The sequence below is a fragment of the Vespa velutina genome, chromosome 13 (genome assembly GCF_912470025.1).
Source record: "Vespa velutina chromosome 13, iVesVel2.1, whole genome shotgun sequence".
Classification (NCBI taxonomy): domain Eukaryota; kingdom Metazoa; phylum Arthropoda; class Insecta; order Hymenoptera; family Vespidae; genus Vespa; species Vespa velutina.
Window position 1 is genome coordinate 2239555 of NC_062200.1, and position 27498 is coordinate 2267052.

A 27498-nucleotide genomic window follows, 5' to 3' on the forward strand; every position below is an offset into this window, starting at 1 on the left:
AATTTTATTGCTATTGTAGTTTTCAGTAACTGTTTAAATACATTTATCAAAAATTAAATAATTTCTACAGGTTAATTCCTATAGTAATTATAATAATTTCTTTCTTTAAATATATTCAAACAATTTTCTTTCTTTTTTTTTTTTTTTTTTTTTTTTTTTTTTTTTTAAATCATTTCTTTTAGAAAAATAACAAACTATTATATTATGGACTTGGTCCTCCACAGCTAATAGCATCACAGATGCATTTTTAATTATTTCAAATCAATTGACATTTGTACATATATATATTGTGAACAAAATTATATCATTTAAGATTTATTTAGTTCAAGTCAAACAAAAATTTATTTGTTGCTTATTAATATTAAGACCGCTTTCGACGGGTGTGATTAATTTCGGAATGAATAGGTGTCAAAATTGGTACAAAATTTTAGTATGAGTAATTTAAAAATCTTATGGAAGAATTATGGTTAAAAAACTTTAAAATATAGTATCTATTCTACCACAGTGATTGGATAGATCTAATTGGCTTAACATAAATTACACGCGAGACTAAGTTTTAACAGATCTCATTGAAAAAATAGGAGCATGATACCGTTGATTCATATTTGTAACAAAACTAATTAAATGTGGTGCTATATATAGAATATTTATTTACATTGCAATGTACTTATTATGTACTTTGCTTTAAATATTCTCTTAAATATATTTTTTTTTTCTATATTCATTTAAATCTCCTTAGCTTTCTACAACAAAACAAAGATGTGGACATTTATTATTAAACAAAACAAAGTAATATAATTAATTTGTTTTATTTTTTAAAATGATGCATTACTTACTTTCGTAAATTTGGTTCCTTCAAATTTTGTGGTGCCTTCTGTCTTTTAGGGCGTCTCGGTGAACTATTCTCAATGTTTAAACTCATTGTGCTACTTTCAGAATCACTAGAATTTTCAAGTGGTGGAGAATAAAGAATCTTTTTTCTGTTTAAAAATAAAATTAATGTTTCTTAAATAAATAGAAATATAATTATTTATAGATAATCATACATACGAGAAAGAGTTAGAATTCTGTAAAAATGTTGCTTCGAAGGGAACTGCCTGCAATTTAACATCAGAATCATTAAGTTTTTGTAAGACAACTTTAACAGCACTTGGATCTTTGTCACTTGTAGATTTATTCTGACTTCGAACTTTTTTCTTCCGTAAAGTTATACTTTCAGAATTATCTGCTTCGAATGATTTATTTATATTTTTTAATTTTTTCTGTTGATGTGTATCCAATGATATATCTATCATTGGTATTGTACAATCAATTGTGGTATTTGAAAGCTGAGGCAGCTTAACTGTAAGTTGATCAAATAATGAATCATCTTTAATGTCATTATTGGTAGATGGAATTTCACAATTTTGTGTTAATTTCTGTAATGTAGTCGTTATTTCAGGTTCCGGTTCTTTTGTTACTATGGACTTTACAACGGAATCTTCTAAAACAGGTAATTGTAAATCATTTATATCAAAAGGTACATTATTAATATTTCGTCGCATAAACATTAAAGTAAATTCGTCAAGATCATCATCCATAGTTTCGGTAGAATTTCCACGTTGTCGTGTCACAAATCCTTGATTATTTATTGTAACATCCCCTTCTGCTTCAAGATTATTCTCTTGAAAGTTATTTAAAACGCTTCGTTTTTCCAAAGTATGACATTTAAATCTATTTTTTTTAGTATATAAACTATCAGACTCTTTATTATCTTCTTGATAATTATTACTATTATTATTATTATTATTATTATTATTATTATTATTATTATTATTATTATTATTATTATATTGCATTGTATGTAGCATGGAAGTTTTTGTAGTACAATCATGTGCATTGTCACTTTTATTATTAAAATTCTTTACTTTATTACTTTCCATATTTGAATTTGTTGAGGAAGAAAATTTTTGATAATCGTTCAATAACCAACTTGGGCCTTCAAGCGGATCATCATTAGTAGATGCATCATTATGATTATCTCTGCTATTTGTTTGTACATCAAGTTTAGGCTGTTCATTTTTAAAGTTTTTTCTACTATTTTGTATAGATTCATTATTATTTTCTTCTGTATCAGTTCCTTCAGAAATATCTATTGATAATTGCGTTTCTGAAATAACGTTATCATCCTTATCTTGTTTATTAGATATATTATTTGTTGAATCATTAATTTCTATGTTTTCATTAACAACTTTATCTTTAATTGAACCCAGCTATTAAAAATAGAAAAATTTCATTAAAGAAGAAATATAAATAATATAAAAATTTAATATAAAAAGAGAAAAACAAACCCTTCGAATATTAATAGTTTGGCAATTCTGTAACAATTTGGAAACGTCATTCAATTTAACACGAGGACTTCCTACTAAATTTGTGCATTCTGTATTATTTGATTCTGATAATCTATTAGATCTTGATCTCGAATGTCTCTCGGATAACTGCATAGAATATTTACTTTTTCGTTTACTTAATCGTCGTTCATCTCCTTCTAGGAATATCAAATGAAATAGTTCGTTTTTAAATTACATTACATGAATCTACAATGTATCAATATATTATTTCGTATAATATTTCATACCACTAGCTCTAGATGAAGTAACATTCAATCTTTCTGGCATTCTACAGATACGACCACCAGTCTAAAATAATAAGTTCTGTATTAATAATTTGTTTTATATTTATTAAATTAGTATTAAATATTCATTAAGTAAATTTGTTTTTATACGTGCATTTCTTGCTTGTGTATCAACGGGAATAGAACGAGGGGAATTATCATCATTTACATTGGAATTTTCAGATAATATTACTGGCGTTGATACTTCTTCTATAGTACTCAAGGCCGTCGTTGAATTATTAAAATGTTGCATGTTTACTCGACTCAAGTTAATAGTGGGCTTTGTTATTGTATGCCCACTTACCATCGGTTTAACTATTCCTCTAGTAGGAGATTTAGACGATAGCCTTCTGTTATCTCCTTCTTTAAAATCATTATTTTATAAATAATAATTAACTTATATAATATAAATTCAATATAAAATTATCTTACTAGAAAGTGGATTACAAGACATCCGTATGTTCATATTAGAGGAAGATGTAAATTCTTGGCAGGAAGCAATAGTACTTGTTACAAATTTAGTCATCGTAACTAACATTTTCAGCATTTCTTTAGCATTTTGTAATACTTTTAAAATTGTATTCTGAAAAAAAAAAAAAAAAAAAAAAAAAAAAAAAAAAACTTATGTAATTAAAGTAAACACATTAAAATATAGGCTTAATATTTTTTTGTCATAAATATATTACTTATATATTTTACTTACATCACGTTTATTACAAGCTGAGCTCAAGTCTTGAACTTCTGCTAATAAAGCAACATTTTGTGAAAATAGAAGTTGTCCTTTTTGTTTTTGCTTAGAGAGTGCCTTTGCCAATGAACTATTATTACTTCTTAACTTTTCATATGCTATGAAGAAACAATATTTATATCATGATAATTAAAGTATATATGAATATATGGAATATATGGAATATATGAAAACATTTGTTGCTTCTTATTTTATTTTATAACCGAAATACTCACAGGACATACAGCCTCTAATCCTTTGATATCTCCCTAAACACTGTGTTCTTTTAATGAGCACAGTGGCTCTTTTGAATCTTCTATGTCTCGTTATTTGTGACATTATTTGTCTCTGTTTTTCTAAATTTCAATAAAATAAGAAATATAAGTTATTATGAATATATAATTATTTCATTATTTACACTAAGAAGATTATATCAAATTATACGAAATATGTACTTTTATATGCTGATCAGAATAAAAATTGTAATAATAATTCAAAAAGTATAATACTAAGGAATAGTTAATTATATGAAAACATTATTCAGCTTAATGAACACACGATTATTGTAACTGTAAAAAAAATATAAAAAGAAATATTATATAATTGAAAATTTTTTATAAATTTAACGTATGTTACAAAATGATGAAAATAAGTTAAAATATAACGGAAATATATAAATGTTTAATTACTGGATAAATCAAAAGAAGTATTAACAAAACTACTGCACATTGAATATTACACTATGGAAATATTTTTATTAATATTACATTTGAAAGAAATTGAATTAAAAATCTCTCATTGTATATTTTTTAACTTTGATACTTCGAAGTACTGTCTCAAAAAAGCTTAGTAATTGATACAAGAGAAACATTATCGCCATTGAAAACGTCCTAGAAAATAGGTTATAAGAAAGGAGAACGAATATCCAATTATTTTTTACGACAGCGCTATCTAGTGGTCACATGTAAAAAAACATTGACCAATAAAAAAAGAACCATTATTAAAAATTAAAAGAAGTTTTTAACTCTTATGATAAATTCAGCCGTTCCGTGTCATTGTTTCTTTCGATTAGGTATAAAATTATTCTTAATTTACTAATTAAAACATTAACTTACTTAGACACTTGATATATGTAATATTACAATCATAATCTATAGAATAGAATCAAGTAAAATTTATATCTTTACAAAAGAAAGAAAAAGAAAAGAAAACGAAAACATAATTAATCTTTTATTTTCACATTTTTTGTCTTTGAAATATAGAGAAAAAGAAAAGAAATAAAATACATTGTAACTGTATGTAGATGGTAATATTAAATTATTTTCTTTGTATTATAGAATAAAGAAAAAAAAAAAAAAAAAGAAAAAAAAAATTCTTTATCGATAACTTTTGCCAAAAGAACTTTTACGATAATTATAGATAAAAATCTGATCGTTTTACAATCATTGACCTTTCGCGTATCTTTCTTCACTTTCGTAGCTTACTACTGTCAGTCACCTCCTCCTACTCATATTTAAAGTACGAACTTGTGTTACTGTATGACTAATCATCGAAGTTGTTAATGATTTTGGCCCATCCATATATATATATATTTGGATATAGAAAAGTATTCTATATTATAACAAAGAAAAGTTTGAAGTTGAAACGTTTAATACGAAATTCATATCGTTGTATCACTATTTTTCGCGCTTAGAACTTTCGATCATCGCGGTATCGATCATTTCTTTTTTCTTTCTTTTTTTTTTTTTTGAGTGACTTTCAGTTTTTATATTCTTCGCATAATGGAATGTGAAAGGTCAGTTTTGTTTACGAATTTTTTATTATTACAATGTAATGATTTGAATTTTAACGTGTTCTTTCATTTATGTTCTTTTGTTTTCTCGCCATATTTGCTTTTTTTCGATTATTCTCAAATATATTAATCGAATATCGTTTCGATTATAAAAAAATTCTTATGGATTTGTTTATAATCGGAAATATTATCGAGACTTTATGAAACAGCTTAAACAATTTTTTATTCTGTTTTTTATTCTTTATTGCTAAAACAAAAGATAGATAGAAATCAAAGTTTAATAATTCGATCAATTCATGAAAACGATTAATTAAATATCGTAAAAAGAAATATTTCTTCATTATATATATATAATATATATATATATATATCGAATTTAATATATATATATATATATTAAATTCGATTTTAAGAACGATAGTCGATATATCGATAAAGAATTATCGGTTATTCGAAATAATGGATTTTTCTACCTGTATAATTGAGTCTCAATACTTATCAAATAAATATCGATAAAATTTCTTTATTTATACGGAAAATCCATTTAAACTATTTTATCTATAAGAAAAAAAGAAACAAGATATTTCTTCTTCTCTATATTAATGTATATTAATATATTACATGCTGATTATAGATCGATCAATGTTAAATTTGAAGTAGATATTTTTTTTCAACGATTCGAAAAATCTCTTTTCTTTTAATTTATTTAACTTCAGTCTTGCACTGTCACAATATTTATTTTAAGATTCTCTCATATGTATTCTTTGTTCGTATGTCGGACAAATCGTGTTCTCTCTGTCTCTCTCTCTCTCTTTCTCTCTCTCTCTCTCTCTCTCTCTCTCTTTCTCTCTCTCCCTCTGTTTTATTAGATATGTAAAGAAATATCCTTCACTTAATCTAGTTAAAACCAGTTTTATCGGGTCTGCCTAGAGATTCTTTTCTATGGGCTCATTGGTTAAAATAAATATTAATTTCATTTTTTATATAAATATTTTTGGAGTAACGCAATATAACCTCTCTTATTTCGTTGTCGAAAAACTTATAGTCGTATCAGTTCCGTAGGCGGAATCGTTTGGTACGCTATATCAAGCTAGTGGTTCTCAACTTGATGTTATAGGTAATTCATAAAAAAAAAAAAAAAAAAAAATATATATATATATATATATATATATATATATACATATATATATTCTTAATCAGATTCTTTACAATAATTTTTTATCTTATTTTTTTGTCCAATTAAAAAAGTAATTCTACACAAAGAATAAGTTGAAAAGAAAAAAAAAAATAAATAAATAAAAATAAAAAGATGGAAGATAAACAAGATTTTTTGTCACATTCGTTTTTATATACATACGTATTCCATGCGATATTGGTGTATATTTTGCCAAGGTGAAGGCAGGTTTGGACTAGAGAGGTTGCAAATCGGACAAGGATGGTGTTCGCACCGTTACCACCACCCTTCCTCCCCCACTACTTTTCTTTACCCTTTCTCTTTGAAACTGACAGTGTTAACGGCACAGAAGTGGAATGCACTTGTAACGAAAAACGGCAGTGTCTAAAGAGCAGGAAGAATCTTTGTGGATCGTGAAAGTGCAACGAAGTTAGTACATATATATATATATATATATATATATTGTTAATAAATGGTGCATAAATAAATATATATATATATGTATATATATGTATTTATTTTATGTATATATATATATATGTATGAATTTTATATATATATATATATATATATATATATATATATATATATAATTCAATTAAATTTCACAATATTAATTATAAACATTCAAGTTGATTTTTTTTATTAAATTATAATTCTCTGTATATTGCATTTATTATATTTGAAAAATAATTTGACAAATTTATAATATTTACATGGACTATACTTGATGATGGTTCGAGTTTCGAGAAAAGTAAAGAAATTGAAAAGATTTTATAATTCATTCGATTTTTTTTCATTTATAAAATTATTTTTAGATATAAGAATTTTCGTTTCATTCATTATAAAAATCTATATATTATAAACTTAGGAATATAATTGTATGCAATTAAAGATAAGCAAATATAATGGAGTATAGATAAGCAAAAGCTATTATTATCGTTTTATTATTTTGGAAAAAATAAAAAAACAAAGAAATAAAAAAATTCAAAGATAACAATTTATATGACATACATTATTATTTATTGTATAATATAATTTTACGCGTGTTATCTATTTTTTTATTTTTTTTTTTTTTTTTTACGGAAATAGAAGAAAATATATAAGAAACTGAAGAAAACAGTTGACATTGTTTTTCATTTCAATCGTACACCTAACCGATTTTATTTAAACGGATTTCAAATTAATTTCTTTTAGATCGAAACGAAGTTCGGTAAATTAATTTCAAAGTATAATTGAATGATTTGAGCTATTTTCGATTTTAAGAATGAATAGGAATAATTAAAATAATTCGATTTTAAAAATTAATAGGAATAATTAAAAAAATATATTTTTCGATGATCTAAATATCAGCCGTTGATAATGAAAGTGATTTAACATAAATCATTGATAATATTAAAGCACATATATTGTTATATGCTGTTTTTAAAATTAAAAAATCACATATCCAAAGAAAATTATTTTTCAAAAATAAATATATTTATTTCTTCTTTCTACGCCATTGTTTATAGACAAAATATTTTCAAATAATTTCAATCCGAATGTCGAAATCTTTCGAAAGAATTTACGATTAACGATTGCGCAACAAATCTACGATTACAATAAATCAATAAGTCAAAAAAAAAAAAAGATGTTTGTGTCAACAAGAGAGTCATTTGGAAATATAATTTACAGGTTGTATTCGATGAATGAAATGAGTGTTCAAGGGTTCTACACGAGCAAACCTGATTCATTATCGATCATGAAAAAGGATATTTTAGAAGGTATCAATGAATTTTCAACGAAATAATATTAATCAAACGATATTTCATTTAATATATCGATCTAATTATATAATATTTTTATGTTAAGATTTAATAGATTAATGGATTAGAATATCAGAATGTAATCGTTACGGTTTGTAGATTGATTTAACGTGAACGTAATTAAGGCTAATCATTATTTTTCGATCGTGTTTATAAGATTTTTTTTGCATAGATCATTTCTGTTTACGTGAATGAATAATAATTCATTTACTAGTTCGTTACGAAAACATATAATAATAACTAGCCAATAATCATATAATACGTAATATTAAAAAATAAGATAGAATCGTGTTTCTCGTTCGTTATGGCATAAATATAATGAATCCTCAAACATAATTGAAGTTGTTCTTAGGAAAGAACGAAACATCAAGGACGCAAGATTTGGATCGTTTTGGACTTTATCAAATGATGATGTATGCAATACTCAGCATACCATTATTATTCTCAGCTGGTTTTGCGTTATTATATGTTTTCACAGCAGGTGAAGTTAAATACAGGTATATTCTTTAAAGTAAACTTCTTTTTTTCTTCTCTTTTTTTTCCCCTTTTTTTTTTTTCTTTTCTCTCTAATGTAAAACATCAATAAATATATTTATCATGAGTTATCAATTTTTTTAAGTTCAGATGTCTCGTTCCGGAATGTGAAAATTCTTCCGACACTGTGTTCAGTCCACCATGGATTTTAGATTCTGCTCCGAAGATAGATGGTACATTGGCGACATGTACACGTTACGCTGTAAAAGAAAATCCTGGAACGTGTTCATCTGTTTCCTTTAAAAATATCACTCAAAATTGTAATGCATGGTTCTATGATCCCAATGAACGTACTATACTTAACGAGGTGAACATTTTCTAGCATCATAAGCATTGCATTTTATTAATCAGCATTATATTTTATTATATATATATATATATATACTTTTTTTTTTTAATAGTGGGACTTCACTTGTGATAATAATCGATGGAGATTGACTTTAGTCGGTACGATTAATAACGTCGGACAATTAGTTGGTCTGATCTTCGCTGGATATATTTCTGATAAGTTAAGATCAAACGACTTAATTCATCGACTTATCAAAAGTCGAACGAATTATAATAAAATTATATTTATGTTAGATATGGAAGACGAACGATATTAACCGGTGCAACTTTCATCAGTGGAATTAGCGGTTTGATTCATTCATTTTCTGTTAATTATTGGATGTTCCTTGGATTCGAATTTATGGATGCCGTTGCAGGAGCTGGAATTTATAGCGCTGGTTTTATCTTAGGTATTTTTAATGAAGAATAATTAAAACTTCGAGATTTAATCGAGAAACTAAAGGAATATTTTATATTTTCCATGTTTCTAGGAATGGAATTAACCGGAGCTAAAAATAGAGTTTTAGGGAACACCATAACAAATTGCATGTTTGCTCTTGGTGAAATAATTTTAGGTTTAATTGCTATGTGGTTGAGATCTTGGCGTACGCTTTTACGTGTTGTTTATGGTCCAGCTTTGTTAGCCATATTCCTTCCTCATACTATACCAGAATCAGTCAGGTAATAGTTGTCAGTGAGTATTTATCTATATTGTTGAAATGTTATCCATATTGCTGAATTGTTATCTATATTATTGTATAATCTATTTACTGATACGATCTTCGTTTATGTCATTAATTTTCATTAATTGAAAATTATTGAACTTATTATATAAATAGTTGTCATATTATTTTCTTTATAATATCATGTCATTTTCAAGATGGTTAATGGCAAATGGTAAAAGTGAAGAAGTTGAACGAGTATATCGTAAAATGGCAGAAATGAATGGGTTAGAGGTTTCAGATGAAACTATTCGTATATTCAAGGAATTAAATGTTCTCGAACCCGCGAATGTACGTAACATTTCATTATTTTCTCTGATTCGTTAAGATTTATCAATGATACATTTAACATTAATTAATTATTTTCGTTAATTTCAGAAAGAACAATCAGACCAAAAGACAAATGAAAAGGGACCGATCAAACAAGTTCTCCACAGTTCCATCATAATGATTCGTTTACTCATTTGCTCGTTCTGTTGGTTAACAAATACTTTTATTTATTACGGCCTATCTTTAAATTCGGTAGCATTTGCAGGTGATAAATACGTGAATTTTATACTCGTTGCCGTTGTTGAAATACCAGCGCATTTTCTTACCTGGCTGTTAACTGATTATATCGGTCGTAAAGCTACGCTTTCTGGATCGTTTATTTTCAGTGGACTTTTTTGTCTCGCCATTCAATTCTTACCGTCAGGTAATATAAAATTGAAGTAAAATAATTAATACATATACATATTTATTATTAATTAATATATTCTTTCGACGTTTCAAATCAAATTGATCGCGTATTACAGGAGGCTGGTTATATACTCCTTTAATTTTATATATGGGTGGAAAATGGTGCATCACTATGTCTTTCTCAACAGTCTATCTTTACACAGCAGAAATGTTTCCAACAAATTTGCGACATTCATTGCTTGGGATTTGCAGTATGACAGGTCGAATAGGTTCCATATTAGCACCTCAAACTCCACTTTTGGTAAGTTAAATCGTATGACTTTAATCGATATTATAAAAAGGAAGTTTTTTATTTTCATAGATGCAAATTTTACCTGAATTACCATTGGTTATCTTTGGAAGCATGGCTATTTTGGCCGGCGTTTTCTCCCTTATTTTCCCTGAAACTTTGGGAACAAAACTTCCGGATACTGTATGGGAAGCAGAAAATATAGGTAAAACGAAACATCATTCTCGTTCGCAGGAATTACCATCTTAAAATAAAAAATATAAATTATGTTCTAAGAAAGAGAAAGAGAGAGAGAGAGAGAGAGAGAGAGAGAGAGAGAGAGAAAGAGAGAGAGAGAGAGAATCGTACATTTTAACATAGTTAAATATATGTCTTAAATTTATTTACTTATATAATAATATATATTTTACTTATATAATAATATAATAGTCATAAAATTAGATTCAGAATTAATATTCTGATTTAATTGATATTTCACATATATTCGATAAAATAGTTATTGTTATTTTTGTTTATCTAAGAATCATACACTGCCTCATAAGACGTAATAAAATAATTAATATAGAAATAATATAATTAAGAACTGTGAATAAAGAATATTATTATCAATAAATATTACAATTTTTATAAATTATATTAGATTATAATAAATTGACTTACTCACAATATAACAATCATAATTATACATGTAATAAGTATATAATATTTTCATAAATATATATATATATATATATATATATATATATATATATATATATATATATATATATGTAATTGCGCAAATAAAATTTACAGATTTATTTAAATACTTTGTTTTCTTTTGTTACCGACATTTTAGAAGGAGTTCTGTATTATCGACATATGATAAAAAAGAAATTACAATAGATTTTTAAGAATATTAGTCGGTATACTAAAAATTTGCAGTAAGATTGCAAGATTGACTTAGAGTGTAATGTATTTGTACTTTATAATCTGCTGATATTTATTGTGAGAAAAAAATACTTCTTCGATTGATTCATTAATAAATACGTTTTTATTACTGTGATTTATTGCAATGTCACGATTATCAAGCAAAAGACTATGCTCACAAATTAATGTTTCGTTTAGATTATTTACAAGACAATCTATGACACTTCGTACAACAGAAAGAAAACATGAAACAATTTATGCTCTCTCATCTGGTTATTTATTTTTATAATATACTGAAAATTAAATTAAATTATTCTTTTTTATTTTCTGCTATAAATAAAATTATTTCATTCTATGAATATTCATTCTATGAAATAATTTTATGAGATAATAAAACTATCGATATTTTTTTCTTGCTTACTTTTATAACTTCTATATAATATTCCTGTAGTGATATAATAAATACAATTTAATGATACTTACAATAAAAATGAAATATTATTTATAAGGTCATGGAAAATGCGGAGTGGCTGTTGTCAGAATATCTGGTGTTAATGCAAGCAAGGCTTTAAATAAAATGACGACAATATCAAACATAGAACCTAGGAAAGCTGTATTAAAAAAAATTTTAGATCCTGAAACAAAAGAAGTAATAGATAATGGTTTATGTTTATGGTTTCCTGGTGAGTTCAATCTTCTTAATATATATATCTTCTCTTGTAAATAATATTTGGATAATATTTAATATTAAATATTTTTCAAAGAATATCCCCTTCTTATGTTTCAGGACCAAAATCATTCACAGGTGAAGATTGCGTTGAATTCCATGTTCATGGAGGACCAGCGATATTGACTTCATTGATGAATGCACTTTCTAAATTACATTTTTATCAAGCATTGCCAGGAGAATTTACTAGACGAGCGTTTTACAATAATAAATTAGATCTTGTGGAAATAGAAGGTTTAGCAGATTTAATAGAAGCAGAGACTGAACAACAAAGGAAACAAGCATTATTACAAGCCAATGGACATTTAAGTAAACTTTATAAAGATTGGCGAAAGAGTCTCATTAATATTATTTCTAATTTAGAAGCCTATATAGATTTTAATGAAGAAGATAATATAGAAGATAATGTCTTGGAGATTTGTAATTGTTCTATTAATGATCTTATTAAAAGGATAGAACAACATCTTTCAGATAATAGAAAAGGTGAAATTTTACGAAATGGAATAAGAACTGTAATTATTGGAAAGCCAAATGTAGGCAAAAGTACAATATTGAATTATTTAGTTCAAAGGAATGCTGCTATTGTATCTCCTATTGCGGGAACTACCAGAGATATTATTGAATTAAGAATAAACATTTCTGGTTATCCAGTTATATTAGCGGATACTGCAGGATTTACAAAAAGTCCTAAAGATCCAGTCGAAAGCGAAGGTATTATTAGGGCAAAAGCATACGCAGAAAATGTGGATCTTATAATTTTAGTAATAGATGCATGTGAATATCTACAAAGTGGCATGACATATTCAGATTATATGAAGGAGTACATTAATAATATGAATTTAAATGAAATATTAACAGAAGAGTGTAGAAAGAGATGTATTGTGGTTGCAAATAAAATTGATCTTTTGAATGAAAAAAATAAGGAAATTATCAAAAAGGAAAACTTAGTTGCGACTTCCTTTATAACAGAAGAAGGTCTGTTAGACATAACAAAGATTATGACACATTATTGTAAAAAATTGTAAGTACTTAAATACATAAGAAAATTTGCAATTCTTACCCATTGAAATCCAGATTGTGTCATCTATTATATGAATGAAATTAATTTTGACCAACAGGATGTCCATGCTTATAAAAATTAAAATGGGAAAGAGTTAATATAATTTATAACATTAAAATATTATAATATAAATAAAAGCAACAATATCATTACATTTACTTTTACAGATGTCGTGATACATTCAATGAAGATCCGGTAATCAGTCAAACTAGATATAGACATCATTTATACAGATGTCTTAATAATCTTCAAAATTACATAAAAATAATTTCTGTTGAAAATTATGATATGGTAATAGCTGTAGAAGAAATACGAATTGCAATGAGAGAACTTGGAATGATAACTGGACATGTTTATAATGATGAGATATTAAATAACATTTTTAAAAATTTTTGTATTGGTAAATAAAAAAAATGAATATTATCTTATATTTCTTATTTTAAATAATCGTCTCATTTTAAATAATATTATATACGTGTGTATACATAAAAAAATTATTATCTTACAAAGTAAATAACATATATGAAATTATTTGAAATTTTGCGCTGTCGGTAATATTTAACTGCAGTTCTGCAAGATGTATACACTTGCTTCATATATATATAGCTTTCATCAAACAGGGATTTCTGTTATATTTGGTGGCAACTCTGTTAAATTATGAGGTTAATCGTTGCTGCAAATTATTGGAATGTATTAAATAAAAATTTAAACATTTGAAGAAAATATATGTTGAATAATGAAAACTATGTACAATAATCATTTTGTATGTTTTATACAAATTATTATCAACGAACTTCATTAATTCTTTCAATTGAAATTTAAAATTATATTACAATTATATACATACATATATATATATATATATATATATATATATATGTATATTACTCGTTTGGATTTGAAAGTATTACTATGATTCCTCATATTTTTCTTGAATTTTTCGACTTTTTGAATCATTAATCAAACATTAATTAGAAATAAAAATTAAGTATATTTTATTTATGAAGTTTTCAATGTATTAAATTATAGCTATCGTAAATTTGTTTTCTTTTTTTCTTTTTTCTTTTTTTGAAGGACATAATAGTATAAAAAATGTTTTCAGATATAGAAAGAATAAAAAGAAATCTGTTGATGTGGTAAAATTTTACTCTAATAAAATAATTAATTAAATTACACATATCTCTTTTGAACACAAATTTCGCTTAATCAATGTAATAAGTACTACATAAAGAAGAAATACTTATGCTTCAATTGTCGTCATTCTGATTTTTTATCATTATAATTGTAAATACATTATTGATCTCACTTAGGTTGCATTAATGTTATTGTAATTTTGGCATAACTGCTTTTAAATGCGTACAATTAAATACGTCATTTCAACGTATATATATATAATTGTCACATTGTCTCATAAGAACTGATATACACAGATATACAGAAATCTTAGAAAAAACTTTATATTACAATTGTGTTGGGTATTGTGTCTTTGTGTACCTCATAAGAACACATCATGATTAATTGTATCTTACACATATGTTATCTGCGATCAATACGACTACCATTTCTATAGCCACCACGACCTCGTGAATTACTTTTGGTGGTAGCTGTAGTTTTTGGTGAAGATTCATTGCTAGAATATCTCGCGGATCCACCAGGTAAACCTGATCCTCCGCTATTATTACCTCCATTATTTCCACCGCCCCCATTACCAATACTTCCACTCTTTGTAGTTGTTGAACTTCCAGTTGTACCAGTTGTAGGTGCTGTTGCATTACTTTGTACAGCCTGTAAAATGGCCATTAATTTGATATTTTATTAATAATAATGTAAATTGACTGACATTATATAAATTGCATTTACTTAAGGTCTTTTCTTATTTATAAAATATGAAGTTTCTCTTTAAGTAAATTAATTCTTCTTTATCCTCATTAATTCAAATTAGTGCTACGCTCATAATTTTGATAAAATATTTAGTACTGTCATCTAAATCTATAAAATGTTGATATTATTGTTATTTGTATACATTTATTTAATTACAAAACGATCAGAGATCATTTAATCAAAGGAATATTAAAGTAAAGCATATACTGAAATAAATATCATTATTAAAAGACATCATTGATTCCCAAAACTAATAAAGATGAACAAGAAACATAATTTTAAAGGATATAGATATTAGAAAAAGGCAAACTTAAAGCCACTTACCAAAGGCTGACGTCCAGGTTGACCAGAAATGATACTTGCATTCCCATTATTCGTTATAGTACTATTAACATTATTACCAGGTGGTCCTGATCCACTTTGATTAATCAATTGTTGAGCCAAAGCAGGATTTGGCTCGCTCATATTTAATTGCTCGTTTATGACCATACAAAATTCTCCGATTTTTTGAATATCTCCGTTTTTTCCAGAATACAATGTCAAACATTGTCTCCAGATAGAGGCATATCCTTTGGTTAATCTAACGATGTCACCAGGAACTAATAGTTGTCCAGGTTCATCCCAAATGGAGACATTCATACAAGCTGTACTGTCAGCAACTTTGAACGTTCGAACTTCGCGGTTTTCTTTGGTGATTGTAGGATGACCAACCTCCAATATAATAAACACTACATTAATATTTTTCTGGCCAGGCCTTATGTCTTTTATTAGCACGTATTCCATCGTTCCGTCAGGCTTAAATACGACACACGTCGTCCCTCCTTACGCGGCGTCCACTAGCTTGAATAAATTCGAACGTACGTTAAAAGTTTTGTCACCGTATTATTGAAAATTTTATAGCTTCCCAACCCTTTCTAATAGAGCGACGTTTTTCGCATGAATTTACGTAGCTGAATATAGCTGCGTACTTATGATAGCGCGATCTCGAAATGATAACTCTCGAATACGTCGAGCGTATGAAATGTTCATAAAGATTAATACGCTTGTTACGTTGCTGATACTTTATGAAGCAAGTGTCGGCCATATTATTGTAGTACAATTTACGGACACTAGTCTCGCTAATACAGGAGGAATCAAACTTATCAGAGGAGTATATAAAGCCAATAATTTATATAGCACAAAGCGCCATACTTCGAAAGTTTCTGATACATTCTCGTCGGCTATGTAACATTCTTCTATTATCGGAGAGGAAAATTATATCGATAAAATAGAACAAGATAATTATGATATAGTGTCAAAGTTGTATTTACAACTTTAATGAAATTTTCTCGTTGATTATATTTTCTCATTTTTTTTTTTTTTTGTTTTTTTTTTTTTTTGAACTTGATAATATTTCTCAATTATAATAAGAAATAATCCTCAAAGTATTAATAATGTTATAAGCTAAATGCACAAATAAGTTTTGCATTAAACATCATATAATATTTATTAAACACACGTAATCTGGATATATAATTCGAATGATATAAAAATAAAATTATTTCTCTTTCCATTCGATATTTTCTAAAATGTCGGTATTCGCGCTGTAACGTAGCGACCTCTTGAAGATTCGAGTAATCTAAAAGTTAAAATAGAAAATTTTAACGTTAGCTCATAATATGCTAGTAGTAAAGGTCAATAATCAACGATGCAGAATATATTTTATATACGGCAAAACTAGTTTTAATCTATTGTTGGAATATTTAATTATTTCACAATAAGAAAAAAAAAAAAAGAAAGAAAAAAACCCCGATTGTGATATCCAACAAAACAGAATCTTGACTGAAGGAATTTTTTACTTTAGAAATATTCAAGTTACCGGGCAAGAAAGTTGTGGAACCAAAGAAAAAGAAAAAACAAAAAAAAAAAAAAAAAAAGAAAAAGAAAAAGAAAAAATATAAAAAGCCTCAAGATCTTTGTTAACAATTTTAATCTGCTAAGAAAAGAAGAGAGAGAAAAAAGAAATAAAAATAAAGATAAAATAGAAAATATGGAAGTTAAGTATACAGAAAACATCAAAGCGTCATCGTATAATGGCGTTCTGACGTAACACTCTGTTACGTCAATCTTTGGTTATAGTACACAAGAGGGATGGTGTACGCGTGGGTGCGCTAGTTTTGAGGTAAGAGAGAGAAAAAGTAAGAGAGAGAGAGAGAGAGAAGAGAGGGAGAGAGAGAGAGAGAGAGTGGGAGTAAGAAAGTAAAGTTCAGCGGGGGTGTAACGTCAATAAAAGAATCCTTTTTCAGTTTGGTGGGAGATTATATCGAAATAAGTAGAGGGGGCAAATTTGTTGAAGGAACTTTGAATTTTGCCCTCAGGAAGGATGAAAATTATGAGAGTATTAAAGAAGACAGGCTATTTTTAATAATTTCTATGAAATTTATCGTCTTTTCTTTTCCTTTTTCTTTTTTTTTTTTTTTTTCAAAGAAAATATTCCTTCGAACGATATCTCTAAGAGATTTAAAATTTATCCTCTCAAATTTATAAACTTTTAATACACATACAAACACACACACACACACACACACACACACACACACACACACACACACACATATATATACATATATAGAAACACATGCGAATGATTATGGATCAGGACGTCGTCGAAAACATTCAAAGGTCAAAAGAGTAGAATAACTTTGCTATACCAATACACCTACGCGAATAATACAAAAGCTCTATGATAGAAATATACCCATATCCTTTTGTCTTTTAGATGAACTAAGATTCACGAATGCGTATCCGCATTACAATGATGGAAGTTCGTGATATATATGAAAGAGCAACTTTGATCTTTTTTAATGTCGAAGCTACAGTAACGTAAAATATGTCGTAGAAAATCATTGATTAAATTTCATGAAAATAAAATTGGACTATTTCGACATTTTATCGTACATACCAACCAGTCAAGAAACTACTCTTACGCCATATAATAATACATATATATATATATATATATATATTTATATATATGTATTATTATATATATATGTATATATATATATATATATGTATTATTATATATATATAGGATGAGAAAATAGCATATAGTCCGGCATATGAGGGCGCTAGAGTTGGTAGGGATGACCCGTGAAGGTACCATCATAGCAAAATCGACTGAAGGGAAGAAAGCGAAACGAGACGGTAGATGGCAGGGATGATTTGAATAGGAGGGGATAACCCCTTGATTTAGCTGAATAGGGATGGCAGAATCGCTAGCAAAACGAAGAGAGAGAGAAGTGTAACCCCACGAAGCATTGCTAGCCGTGTGTCGCACTAAAATGTGACTCGGGGCAGCATCGGAAACCGTGTGTGTAGAGAGGGTGGGAGTGAGTGAGTGAGTGAGAGAGAGAAAGAGAAAGAGAGAGAGAGAGAAATAGATAGATAGATAGATAGTGTAAGGGGGATGAAGATACAAAGCTAGAGAGAGAAAGAGAGAGAGCAAGAGAGAGAGAGAGAGAGAGAGAGAGAGAGAAATCGTATGAACGAGTGAGAAAGATAGAAAGAGCGAAAGGGAGAGAAAGAGAAAGAGATAGAGATAGAGATAGAGAGATATATATATATATATATAGAGAGAGAGAGAGAGAAAGAGAGAGAGAGAGAGAGAGAGAGAGAGAGGAGGGTAAAAGCGAAAGAGAGAGTAAGGGTGAGAAAGAAAGTTGCTTGTGCCGGAATTTCCATTAGTTTAGTGAAACTAGGAAGATAAGAGAATAGCAGAGGAAACGGATTTAGGCTTAGGAAAGAGGAGAAAGGTGATTGGACGCTTGAAAGGTGCACGGAATCGGCAGTAAGGATTCTCGGGAAAACGCAATCGGTCCCCGGTCTGTCGTATTGTAACAGAATCTTCCTGAAGATTAACGCCTGTGGTGCCGCTGTCAACAATACATATCATTTTATCCTAGTTTGCAGAATAAAGTTATTGTGTGTAGGATAAAGTATTACCTGGTGAATGATTATATGAAGTAACGCGAGAGGTGAATTGCGTGATTTCGAAGAAGTTATATTAATTATAATAATAATAATAAAGAGATATTTATATATATATAATATATATATGTATATATATATATGTATGTGTGTATATATATATATACATACGTTTACATATAGTACGTATTAATTAACAAAAAATAAAAAAATTAAAAATTAAAAAAAAAAAATATATATATATATATATATAACAGAGACAGTGGTGTGCCTGACTCAGCGAGCATCGTGAATATATATATATATATATATATATATATATATATATATATACGTGTGTGTGTGTGTTGTTAATTATTAGTCATATTTCTTGGATGAGAAAAAAAAAAGAACATTAGGCGCTAACGGAGAATCAGAATAATCGAAGAAAAGTATTGATAATGTATAAAAAACGAGCGCATATTAAAGTCCGATGAGACCTCCTCTTCTCTGCGATCGTTATTAATTCTATCATTTTTTGTGTAATATTGCTCGTGGACTGTGATCCTCTTTCTATCGTGGAAACAAAGAAGAATTCTTCAGATTCTTTAACTGTTAAGAAAAAATCAGAAAAACCAGGTAAGCTTGATCATTGTGAAATTTTTTTCGTTCCTCCCACCTATCTACTCTCCTTTTGTCTCTTTGTCCTTGATGACTTCATCATCAGCTCTACCTGTTATATGGGATATTATAATACGAATGCTTTGAGAAAATCTATGTTACGAATTTGCTATAGTAAATGTAATCAATATTTTATTTTGTACTGTTATGCGCCAGTACGCGATAATTTTCATTTAATATTTCATTTTCATATTATTTTATTATGACTCATTTTAATTTGTGCAACACGTTGTTCAAATAAATAATAAATCTAAAGGAAAATTAATATAATAACAAAATACGTAATTTATAGATTTTATAGAAATAGAGAATATTTAACGCGTGTCACTACGTTTCGCGAAGGGCGGGGTAAATTTGACGATACCGAAAAGATTGCAATACGAGCTCTTCTGTCGTTGCAGATCAATGTTGAAACGAAATATTTCGATAAATATGCATTACATCCTTATTTGAATAAGTTTCTTCTTCTTCTTCTTCTTTTTTTTTTTGTTCTGTATTTTTTTTCTTTTCTTTTTTTCTTTCATTAACATATCATTTAGATTGACGTAAAATATAATCGGTACATGGAAAAAAAAAAAAAAAGAAAAAAAAAAAAAAAAAAAAAAGAAAGAAAGAAAGAAAAAACATGAGATGTACGACAAATAAAAGAAAATAATTTTCTTTCTAATATTTTCTAATTCGTAACTATACATTCTTCGAACGTTTTTAATCGAAATAAGAATAATTATTATTTAAAATAATCTTTTGCTTGGGCATAGAAAATGAAATGAGAAAAAAAAAAAGAAAAGCAAGCAAGCAAGAAGAAAGAAATTCGAATCGACTCGCCTTTATTTTCTTTTCCATTTTAACTTATTTTTAAATTATTTTCATATGAAAATATTTTTATTTTATTATCACGATGTACGCATAGTCAGCTATTTTTTTTTTATCCCAGATAAACAAATCGTGACGTACCTAGTTTTCATAGATACCGGCAGCATTGCCGTTGATCGATCTGTAGGTTTCAGGGTTATGTTATAAGGTCTCTCTCTCTCTCTCTCTCTCTCTCTCTCTCTCTCTCTCTCTCTCTCTCTCTCTCTCTCTCTCTCTCTCTCTCTCTCTCTCTCTCTCTCTCTCTTTTCTTCCTCAACTCGAGTGCAGCTTCGAGTTTTTTTCAAGCTAAAAAATAAAAAACCAATATTTCTTTACTTTTTATACGAATCAATATCGACGCATGTTTAAAATTTCTTTTGTAATCTACCATTTTAATAATTTAATAAAGGATTATTATTTAATACGAAAAAGAAAGAAATTCTTTTTCTTTCTTTTTTTTTTTGCAATCATTCTTTTTTTTTCTCATATCATTTTTGTACTCGTGAATGATATTATTTATTTTATTTATTTGTATTTATTCTTCTCATTTATTAATGATGGTATTACTTTATCTGGAAGAAAAAAAAATGAACAAAATTTAATTATAAAATAGAGATATGCATATATACGTTTATATCGTGCTTAATTATAAATTTTTTTCGTTTAATAATGCATATATTATGTCCATAATGATTTGCGTTTAATCCATGGATTTAGCTATGAACATAGAACGGAATTAGTATTACACACTATATTACATTATTGACAAATTCTTGTTTCACGATATGTGTTAACTATAGATATATATATATATATATATATATATATATATATATATATATATATATATATATATATAGTATATACGTATCTATATATATATATATATATATATATGTATATATATGTACACTTCATAATATCTCGTATATGCCCCTCTTAAGCTCGCATTAAAGTCTCCTGTCAATATTTCTTTTTGTTTCTTATCCTTCTTTAATCATTCATGCATGATTTCAATTTCATTTGCGATAAAAGGATACTATTTCGAAAGATTTTTTTTTTATCTTGATTACATTGGATATACCGTATATTATATTATTTCTATATATTTAAACAAAATAAAATATAGCATATATATATATATATGTGTGTATATAACATTGATAATATAAATTTAATAAATTTGTAGGAAAATGAAGCTCGATTTTATGGACCGAGAGAAGGGGTTGGAGCTTTTCGGGAAGTTAATAAGAACAAAAAATATCGACTGTTTGCAAGAAGAACAAACGAAAAAAGGTCCAGAAACATTGAATACAGCTGATTCGAAACAGAAATTACAGGTAAAATATATATTTCTCTTTTTCTCTCTCTCTCTCTCTCTCTCTTTTAATTAATTTTAGCTCTTCGAACAAATTGCAAATGAATTTATTTATTGAGTATAATGAAATGCGATAGATAAATTACGATGAAAGTTGATTTATCGTATAAATTGATATGAATAAAAAATAAGTAAAGGAAAAAAAAAATTTTTAAAAAATAAAAAATGAAAGAGGTAAAAAAAAAAGTGAAAAAAAAAAAAGGAAAAAGAAAAAAGAAAAAGCAATCTAGATACGTATGTACATACAAGTCGACTTATAAATAGTTCTAGACTAACTTTTCGAGCTAATAGATTCTTAGACCTACATACTTAGATCTATGCGCGCCGTGTGGGTATATGTGCCATTCGCACCAGTACGTATTGATCTCGGTTATTTTTAACTAAAATCTTTTTATTTTCTTCTTCTTCTTCTTTTTTTTTCCTTTCTTTTTTTTTGTATTTATTTTTTTATTTTTTTTGTTTTTAAATACCCATTATTGTATGCGCAAACGATGCGATATGCGTATGTCGTTCGTTACCACTCGCAATTTATCTATCTCCGACATATTTGCAATTTGTTGAGGAAGATAAAAAAAAAACAAAAACAAAAACAAAAAACAAACGATGCTTCCTAAGTTTAAGAGAAAATAACGGAGTAGTGTATGAATATTTTAGAAATGTCTGACTACTCTGGACCTGACGTCTTTAGGAGTTGGTTCCTGCGTCGGGACGGGGATGTATCTAGTCGCAGGAATGGTTGCACACAGTGTTGCTGGACCTGGTGTCATTATATCATTCATTATAGCTGCTATTGCTTCCATTTTTTCTGGTAAATAATCATTTTTTCTTTTTTTTCCTTTCTTATTTTTTTTTTCCTTCCTTCCTTTCTCTATTCATTCTTAATTGAATCGCTCGGAGAGAGAAAGAAGGAAAAAAAGAAAAAGGAAAAAGAAAGAAAGAAAAGTAATCTCTCTACGAAGAAATTTTTGATTCATATATCGTAATTGTACGATTTTACTTTTAGGAGCATGTTACGCAGAATTTGGAGTAAGAGTGCCTCACACAACTGGCAGTGCTTATATGTACAGTTATGTGACAGTAGGCGAATTGATAGCATTTATTATAGGTTGGAACATGATACTCGAATATTTGATAGGTACGAGTGCCTGTGCTTGCGCCCTTAGCGCTTGCTTGGATGCTCTATCGAATGGTGCTGTCTCTGGAGCGATAGCTAACAGCATTGGTACCATATTTGGTGAGTATGGGAGAGTATTGTTTTTTTTCTTTTTTTTTTCTTTTTTTTTTCTATTTTTCTTCTTTCTTTTTCCTTTTCTTTTTCTTTTTCTTTTTCTTTCAAAGCCGTAGAGCATGATATTGACATGTTGATTAAAGACGTATTGATTTTTTATATATTTTATTTTTTTCCTTCTTCTCCTTCCTTCCATGACCCACTCCGCGTAACTCCTATTTCTTTCTTTGGATAGGAAAAAAGAAAAAAAAAAAAAAAAAAAAAAAAGAAGAAGAAAGCGAGAAAAAAGAGAAAGAAATAAAAAACGAATCTACACTCGGTGCTTGCGTTCCGTCTTGAAATTCATTAAGATCTGTCGGTAGCACGTGTCCTCGAAGGAAGAAATCGATTAGGACGGAGAACGTAGTAGCTATCTATGTACCTTGCCCTAAATCCTACTTTACCTATCCTATCGTATTAACAATTAGATACTCTTTCACTCGTCTTGACCTTCTTTAAATAACTAATACAATGATACGATGAATTTTGCATAAAAGGATTTGCATAAAAGAAGCTTTTAAGAGAGTTCGATGAAGATCGAGATAAAACTTCGAAGGATCTTGTTATTAATAGTTGTTCCGATCATCGACGTATTTTTTTTCCTTTGTTTTTCTTTTCTCTTCATTTTCTTGTTTTTTTTTTCTTTTTTTTTTTTTTTTTATTTTTCTCTTATTTTTCTTTTCGAAAACGTGATTCGGTATAGTACGAATCGTTAGTTGGTTAGTTGGGGGATGTAATCAGTGGATGAAAGGAATAAGGTTGTGCTCCACTTACGTACGATTTCAAGCTTTACACACTCGACCGCAATCTGTAGGACATAATCGAAGTTATAAAGTGAAAAACACGTGCCATGAATCACACGTGTGCGCAATACATATGTCTATGTACAACCATTAATATATACGTGTATATCTATTATATTTACGTAGACTATTAAAATAATTCATACGGTATCCATGCGGATATAAAATATTTCTTTATTTCTTTATACGTAAATGAAAATATTATTATCTTCTCGTATGTACGACGAATATAAAAATTCTCTCATATATTTATAATAGATGCAATTGAATTAGTTAACTCATCGACTTGCGAATCATTCCCGAGAAAAGGAATAGGATAAGGAAAGAGAAAAAGGAAAGGGAAAAGGGACAGAGGGGGGGGGGGAGAAAGGACGAAAGAGGGATGAACGACAAAAGGATGCATGGGACGGGGCGCTTGCGCGGATCTAGTTACGGCACCTGTGGACCTCATCGATCCGAACATAGTTCCCAAACCAAGCACATACTTGGATGCTTTTTGACCTATCCACCTGTGTCACGATGAGAGCTTTTTTATTATCAGTTTTTTCTTTTTTTTCCTTTTTACTATTTTCTTTTAACATTCATCTCTTCTTCTCCATTATCCTATTCTTTTATATCTTTTACCTTTTTTATTTTTCATTGAGCTGGACATCAGGAAAAATAATGATTTCATGTATCAAGTTTGATGATATTAGAACAAATTTTATGTAAATATGATAGAACGTAATATGATGAATATTTAATATCGTTATAATATGGACAGATTTTGTAATTGAATTTTTTCTTTTTTTTTTTTTGTTATACCAGAACGACCACCAGACTTCCTAGCCTTTGTCATAACGATACTGATGATGTTACTGATGGCAGCTGGCGTTAAGAAGTCTTTGGTGTTTAATAATGTACTCAATGCAATTAATCTCGCAGTATGGGTTTTCGTTATGGCAGCTGGTATGTTCTATGTTGACTCGAGTAATTGGTCTGAACACAATGGATTTCTTCCCTTTGGTTGGAGCGGGGTAAGAAGAATCGAATCGGAATAATTTAATAATAAAAAATCAAATGTAATCATTTATCTTTGATTTTTGTGATATCTATTCATTCGATTTGTTTATTAGGTATTCACAGGAGCAGCAACATGTTTTTATGCCTTTATTGGCTTCGATATAATTGCAACTACAGGGGAAGAGGCAACAAATCCTAAACGAAGTATTCCTCTTGCGATAGTTTCATCATTGATCATCATTCTCATTGCTTATGTTACTAGTAGTATGGTTTTGACTCTTATCGGTAGGAAAATTTTAAAGAAAATCGATATAAAAAATTTCGAAAGATAATTAATAATAATCATTTCTTCTTTTATAGTCCCATACGAAGAAGTTGATCAAGACTCTGCATTGGTCGAAATGTTCGGTCATGTTGGTGCATACAAATGCAAATATATTGTAGCTGTTGGTGCACTCGCTGGTCTCACTGTCTCTATGTTTGGCAGTATGTTTCCAATGCCTAGAATAGTTTATGCCATGGCTCAAGATGGCCTCATTTTTCGGTAAAATATTATTACCATTTCTTTCTCAACAATATAAGATCAATAATAATTATTATTGTCTTTCTCTAATTATTTATCGTAGATCTTTAAGCCACGTATGGCCAGCAACTGGTACTCCAGCATTAGCTACATTAACTTCTGGTCTTTGTGCTGCATTCGCAGCATTATTAATACAATTAGAAGTTTTAGTAGAAATGATGTCGATTGGTGAGATATCAAATTATTATTATTATTATCTATCGCATAGTTTTTTTTTTTTTTACATATATGCATATGTATATGTTATACATGTTTATTCGTATTCTTTAAAAATAATAATATTTTTAATGCAGGTACCTTGTTAGCATATACTCTCGTCTCTACTTGTGTCTTAATATTACGGTATCAACCGCATACAACTAATTTAGTTGAACTTCTCCCACAAAGTCTACGTACACCATGTCGTTCTCCAACTAAAGAAACTCAAGGAAATGGACAAGTAACTTACGGAAAAGAGCTTAGACCAGATCAATTGACAACTGCACTTAACACCGCTCAAGTAGCTCAACCAGAACTTTTGACTACTAATAATGGACAACGTATCATGGTAAGACATATATACATATATTTCTTATATATATATATATATATATATATATATATATATATAATTTTAATAATTATTTATTTTAGGTACGACGTGTCAGAAGGTGTAATAGTTCCTCCCCAGATTCTGACGACACTTATGGTGCAGAAGAAGACGACGTTGGTTTAGGCAAAGATGATCAATATTTAGTTAGCGATAGAACGGAAAATAAATTTTACGGTAGTGTTCATGCGGCAGCAGCCGCCTCAAGTTGCGGAAGTACACATCAATATCCTGGAAATACACCAATTATAGGACCGCCTTTAAATTATCTGCAACGTCGATTACAGGTATATTAATTGTTTATTTTTATTTATTTATTCATTTTATTATTAATCTTCTTTTCTCGCTCCCCAAAATTTTCTTAATAAGTAATATCGAAATATCTTTAATATTAATTTATATCGGAATCTAATATTTCGTTTAAAAGGCTGCACAATATCTCTGTCCTGCCATATTTCCATGGGTAGATAGAGGACCTGCCACTGAAGCATCGGGTCATTATGTCATGAAACTAGTCGGTATCTTGTATATCTTAATTTTGATCTTCGATATTATCATTGTATGTAGAATGGGTGAGTAATAATAATTGGTATATCAAATTTGGAATTTTATTGAGTTAGAAGCTAATGAAAGAATGTGATTTTTTTTTTATCCTCCGACTGTGACTCTTATCTTTTATATCATTCAAGGTGATATGGACACTTTTACAACGATACTATTGTTCATTTTATTTTTCGCGATTGTTGGAATACTTTTGGCTATCAGTAGGAAACCGCAAAACAGGTGATTAAAATTGTATCGCAGTATAAAGTTGATTTATAATATTTTTTATAACACTTTATTCATGTTACTCATAGAAACACTATAATGTTTACAACACCGGGATTACCATTTGTTCCGGCCATTGCTGTAACAGTTAACATTTATCTCATCTTCAAACTTAACATCCTGACTCTAGTTAGATTTACTGTTTGGATGATACTTGGTATGTGCTATTAAAAAGAAAGAAAGAAAAAAAAAAAGAAAAGAAAGAAAGAAATAAGCATAGATAAAATTAATAGATACCGGTTTTCATATGATATTCATTTTAGGTTTCGTAATGTACTTCTATTACGGT

General features: G+C 28.2%; 5 protein-coding genes across 23 annotated transcripts in view; 3 read left to right on the forward strand and 2 right to left on the reverse strand.

The window, feature by feature from the left end:
- Positions 1-219: 219 nt before the first annotated feature.
- On the reverse strand, positions 220-6661 carry LOC124953670 (probable serine/threonine-protein kinase DDB_G0278845). Of its 7 annotated transcripts, none has more exons than XM_047505402.1 (10): positions 6530-6661; positions 3617-3736; positions 3357-3499; positions 3086-3236; positions 2769-3016; positions 2618-2678; positions 2331-2527; positions 1051-2252; positions 837-980; positions 220-743 (listed from the first exon to the last, which is right to left on the reverse strand). In XM_047505402.1, exons 2-10 carry the CDS (start codon positions 3717-3719, stop codon positions 722-724), a joined length of 2271 nt encoding a protein of 756 aa, XP_047361358.1. In that variant the 5' UTR covers positions 3720-3736; positions 6530-6661; the 3' UTR covers positions 220-721. The 7 variants fall into 7 exon arrangements, with proteins under 7 accessions (XP_047361358.1, XP_047361357.1, XP_047361356.1 ...); XM_047505401.1 differs by lacking the exon at positions 6530-6661 and adding an exon at positions 4148-4295; XM_047505400.1 differs by lacking the exon at positions 6530-6661 and adding an exon at positions 4070-4274 and having other exon boundaries at positions 837-941.
- LOC124953671 (solute carrier family 22 member 21-like) lies at positions 6110-10976 on the forward strand. Of its 5 annotated transcripts, none has more exons than XM_047505407.1 (12): positions 6110-6289; positions 6565-6775; positions 8021-8109; positions 8504-8648; positions 8776-8992; positions 9087-9193; positions 9268-9422; positions 9504-9693; positions 9893-10025; positions 10113-10428; positions 10616-10713; positions 10774-10976. In XM_047505407.1, the coding sequence occupies exons 3-12, from the start codon at positions 8031-8033 to the stop codon at positions 10948-10950; spliced, it is 1617 nt and encodes a 538-aa protein (XP_047361363.1). In that variant the 5' UTR covers positions 6110-6289; positions 6565-6775; positions 8021-8030; the 3' UTR covers positions 10951-10976. The 5 variants fall into 5 exon arrangements, with proteins under 5 accessions (XP_047361363.1, XP_047361360.1, XP_047361361.1 ...); XM_047505404.1 differs by having other exon boundaries at positions 6112-6289; positions 10529-10713; XM_047505405.1 differs by lacking the exon at positions 6110-6289 and having other exon boundaries at positions 6537-6775; positions 10529-10713.
- Positions 10977-11594: 618 nt separating this feature from the next.
- On the forward strand, positions 11595-14067 carry LOC124953736 (tRNA modification GTPase MnmE). 5 transcript variants are annotated; one of them, XM_047505555.1, is made up of 5 exons: positions 11610-11882; positions 12120-12293; positions 12398-13048; positions 13196-13358; positions 13565-14067. In XM_047505555.1, the coding sequence occupies exons 1-5, from the start codon at positions 11756-11758 to the stop codon at positions 13803-13805; spliced, it is 1356 nt and encodes a 451-aa protein (XP_047361511.1). In that variant the 5' UTR covers positions 11610-11755; the 3' UTR covers positions 13806-14067. The 5 variants fall into 5 exon arrangements, with proteins under 5 accessions (XP_047361512.1, XP_047361511.1, XP_047361510.1 ...); XM_047505554.1 differs by having other exon boundaries at positions 12398-12820; positions 12902-13358; XM_047505556.1 differs by having other exon boundaries at positions 11595-11650; positions 12398-13358; positions 13565-13844.
- Positions 14068-14525: 458 nt separating this feature from the next.
- Positions 14526-16387, reverse strand: LOC124953737 (SOSS complex subunit B homolog). The gene is made up of 2 exons (XM_047505558.1): positions 15603-16387; positions 14526-15182 (listed from the first exon to the last, which is right to left on the reverse strand). The coding sequence occupies exons 1-2, from the start codon at positions 16059-16061 to the stop codon at positions 14934-14936; spliced, it is 708 nt and encodes a 235-aa protein (XP_047361514.1). The 5' UTR covers positions 16062-16387; the 3' UTR covers positions 14526-14933.
- Positions 16388-18521: 2134 nt separating this feature from the next.
- Positions 18522-27498, forward strand: part of LOC124953703 (probable cationic amino acid transporter) — a 9486-nt gene continuing 509 nt past the window's right edge. Inside the window, exons 1-15 of one of the 5 annotated variants that reach the window (XM_047505488.1) lie at positions 18522-19429; positions 19609-19865; positions 21949-22099; positions 22792-22945; positions 23141-23371; positions 25015-25223; positions 25323-25494; positions 25570-25753; positions 25836-25960; positions 26086-26339; positions 26426-26668; positions 26809-26953; positions 27071-27164; positions 27239-27366; positions 27473-27498. The exon at positions 27473-27498 is cut by the window's right edge and continues 509 nt beyond it. In XM_047505488.1, coding sequence (XP_047361444.1) covers positions 21953-22099; positions 22792-22945; positions 23141-23371; positions 25015-25223; positions 25323-25494; positions 25570-25753; positions 25836-25960; positions 26086-26339; positions 26426-26668; positions 26809-26953; positions 27071-27164; positions 27239-27366; positions 27473-27498 — 2112 coding nt within the window. In that variant the 5' untranslated portion in view covers positions 18522-19429; positions 19609-19865; positions 21949-21952. The remainder of the gene's footprint in view (positions 19430-19608; positions 19866-21948; positions 22100-22791; positions 22946-23140; positions 23372-25014; positions 25224-25322; positions 25495-25569; positions 25754-25835; positions 25961-26085; positions 26340-26425; positions 26669-26808; positions 26954-27070; positions 27165-27238; positions 27367-27472) is intronic. The other 4 variants (XM_047505487.1, XM_047505489.1, XM_047505490.1 and 1 more) reach the window with 4 other exon arrangements.

Coding starts and splice junctions, on each gene's coding strand:
- LOC124953736 (XM_047505552.1), top strand. CDS start 11,756: ATGTCACGATTATCAAGCAAAAGACTATGCTCACAAATTAATGTTTCG. Junction 11,883..12,119: donor AATTTATGCTCTCTCATCTG/GTTATTTATTTT, acceptor ATTATTTATAAG/GTCATGGAAAATGCGGAGTG. Junction 13,359..13,564: donor ACACATTATTGTAAAAAATT/GTAAGTACTTAA, acceptor TTACTTTTACAG/ATGTCGTGATACATTCAATG.
- LOC124953737 (XM_047505558.1), bottom strand. CDS start 16,061: ATGGAATACGTGCTAATAAAAGACATAAGGCCTGGCCAGAAAAATATT. Junction 15,183..15,602: donor AACCTGGACGTCAGCCTTTG/GTAAGTGGCTTT, acceptor GCCATTTTACAG/GCTGTACAAAGTAATGCAAC.
- LOC124953671 (XM_047505404.1), top strand. CDS start 8,031: ATGAATGAAATGAGTGTTCAAGGGTTCTACACGAGCAAACCTGATTCA. Junction 9,194..9,267: donor GCTGGATATATTTCTGATAA/GTTAAGATCAAA, acceptor TATTTATGTTAG/ATATGGAAGACGAACGATAT. Junction 9,423..9,503: donor TAGCGCTGGTTTTATCTTAG/GTATTTTTAATG, acceptor CCATGTTTCTAG/GAATGGAATTAACCGGAGCT.
- LOC124953670 (XM_047505396.1), bottom strand. CDS start 4,109: ATGTGCAGTAGTTTTGTTAATACTTCTTTTGATTTATCCA. Junction 3,500..3,616: donor GATTAGAGGCTGTATGTCCT/GTGAGTATTTCG, acceptor GTTTCTTCATAG/CATATGAAAAGTTAAGAAGT. Junction 3,017..3,085: donor GTCTTGTAATCCACTTTCTA/GTAAGATAATTT, acceptor ATGATTTTAAAG/AAGGAGATAACAGAAGGCTA.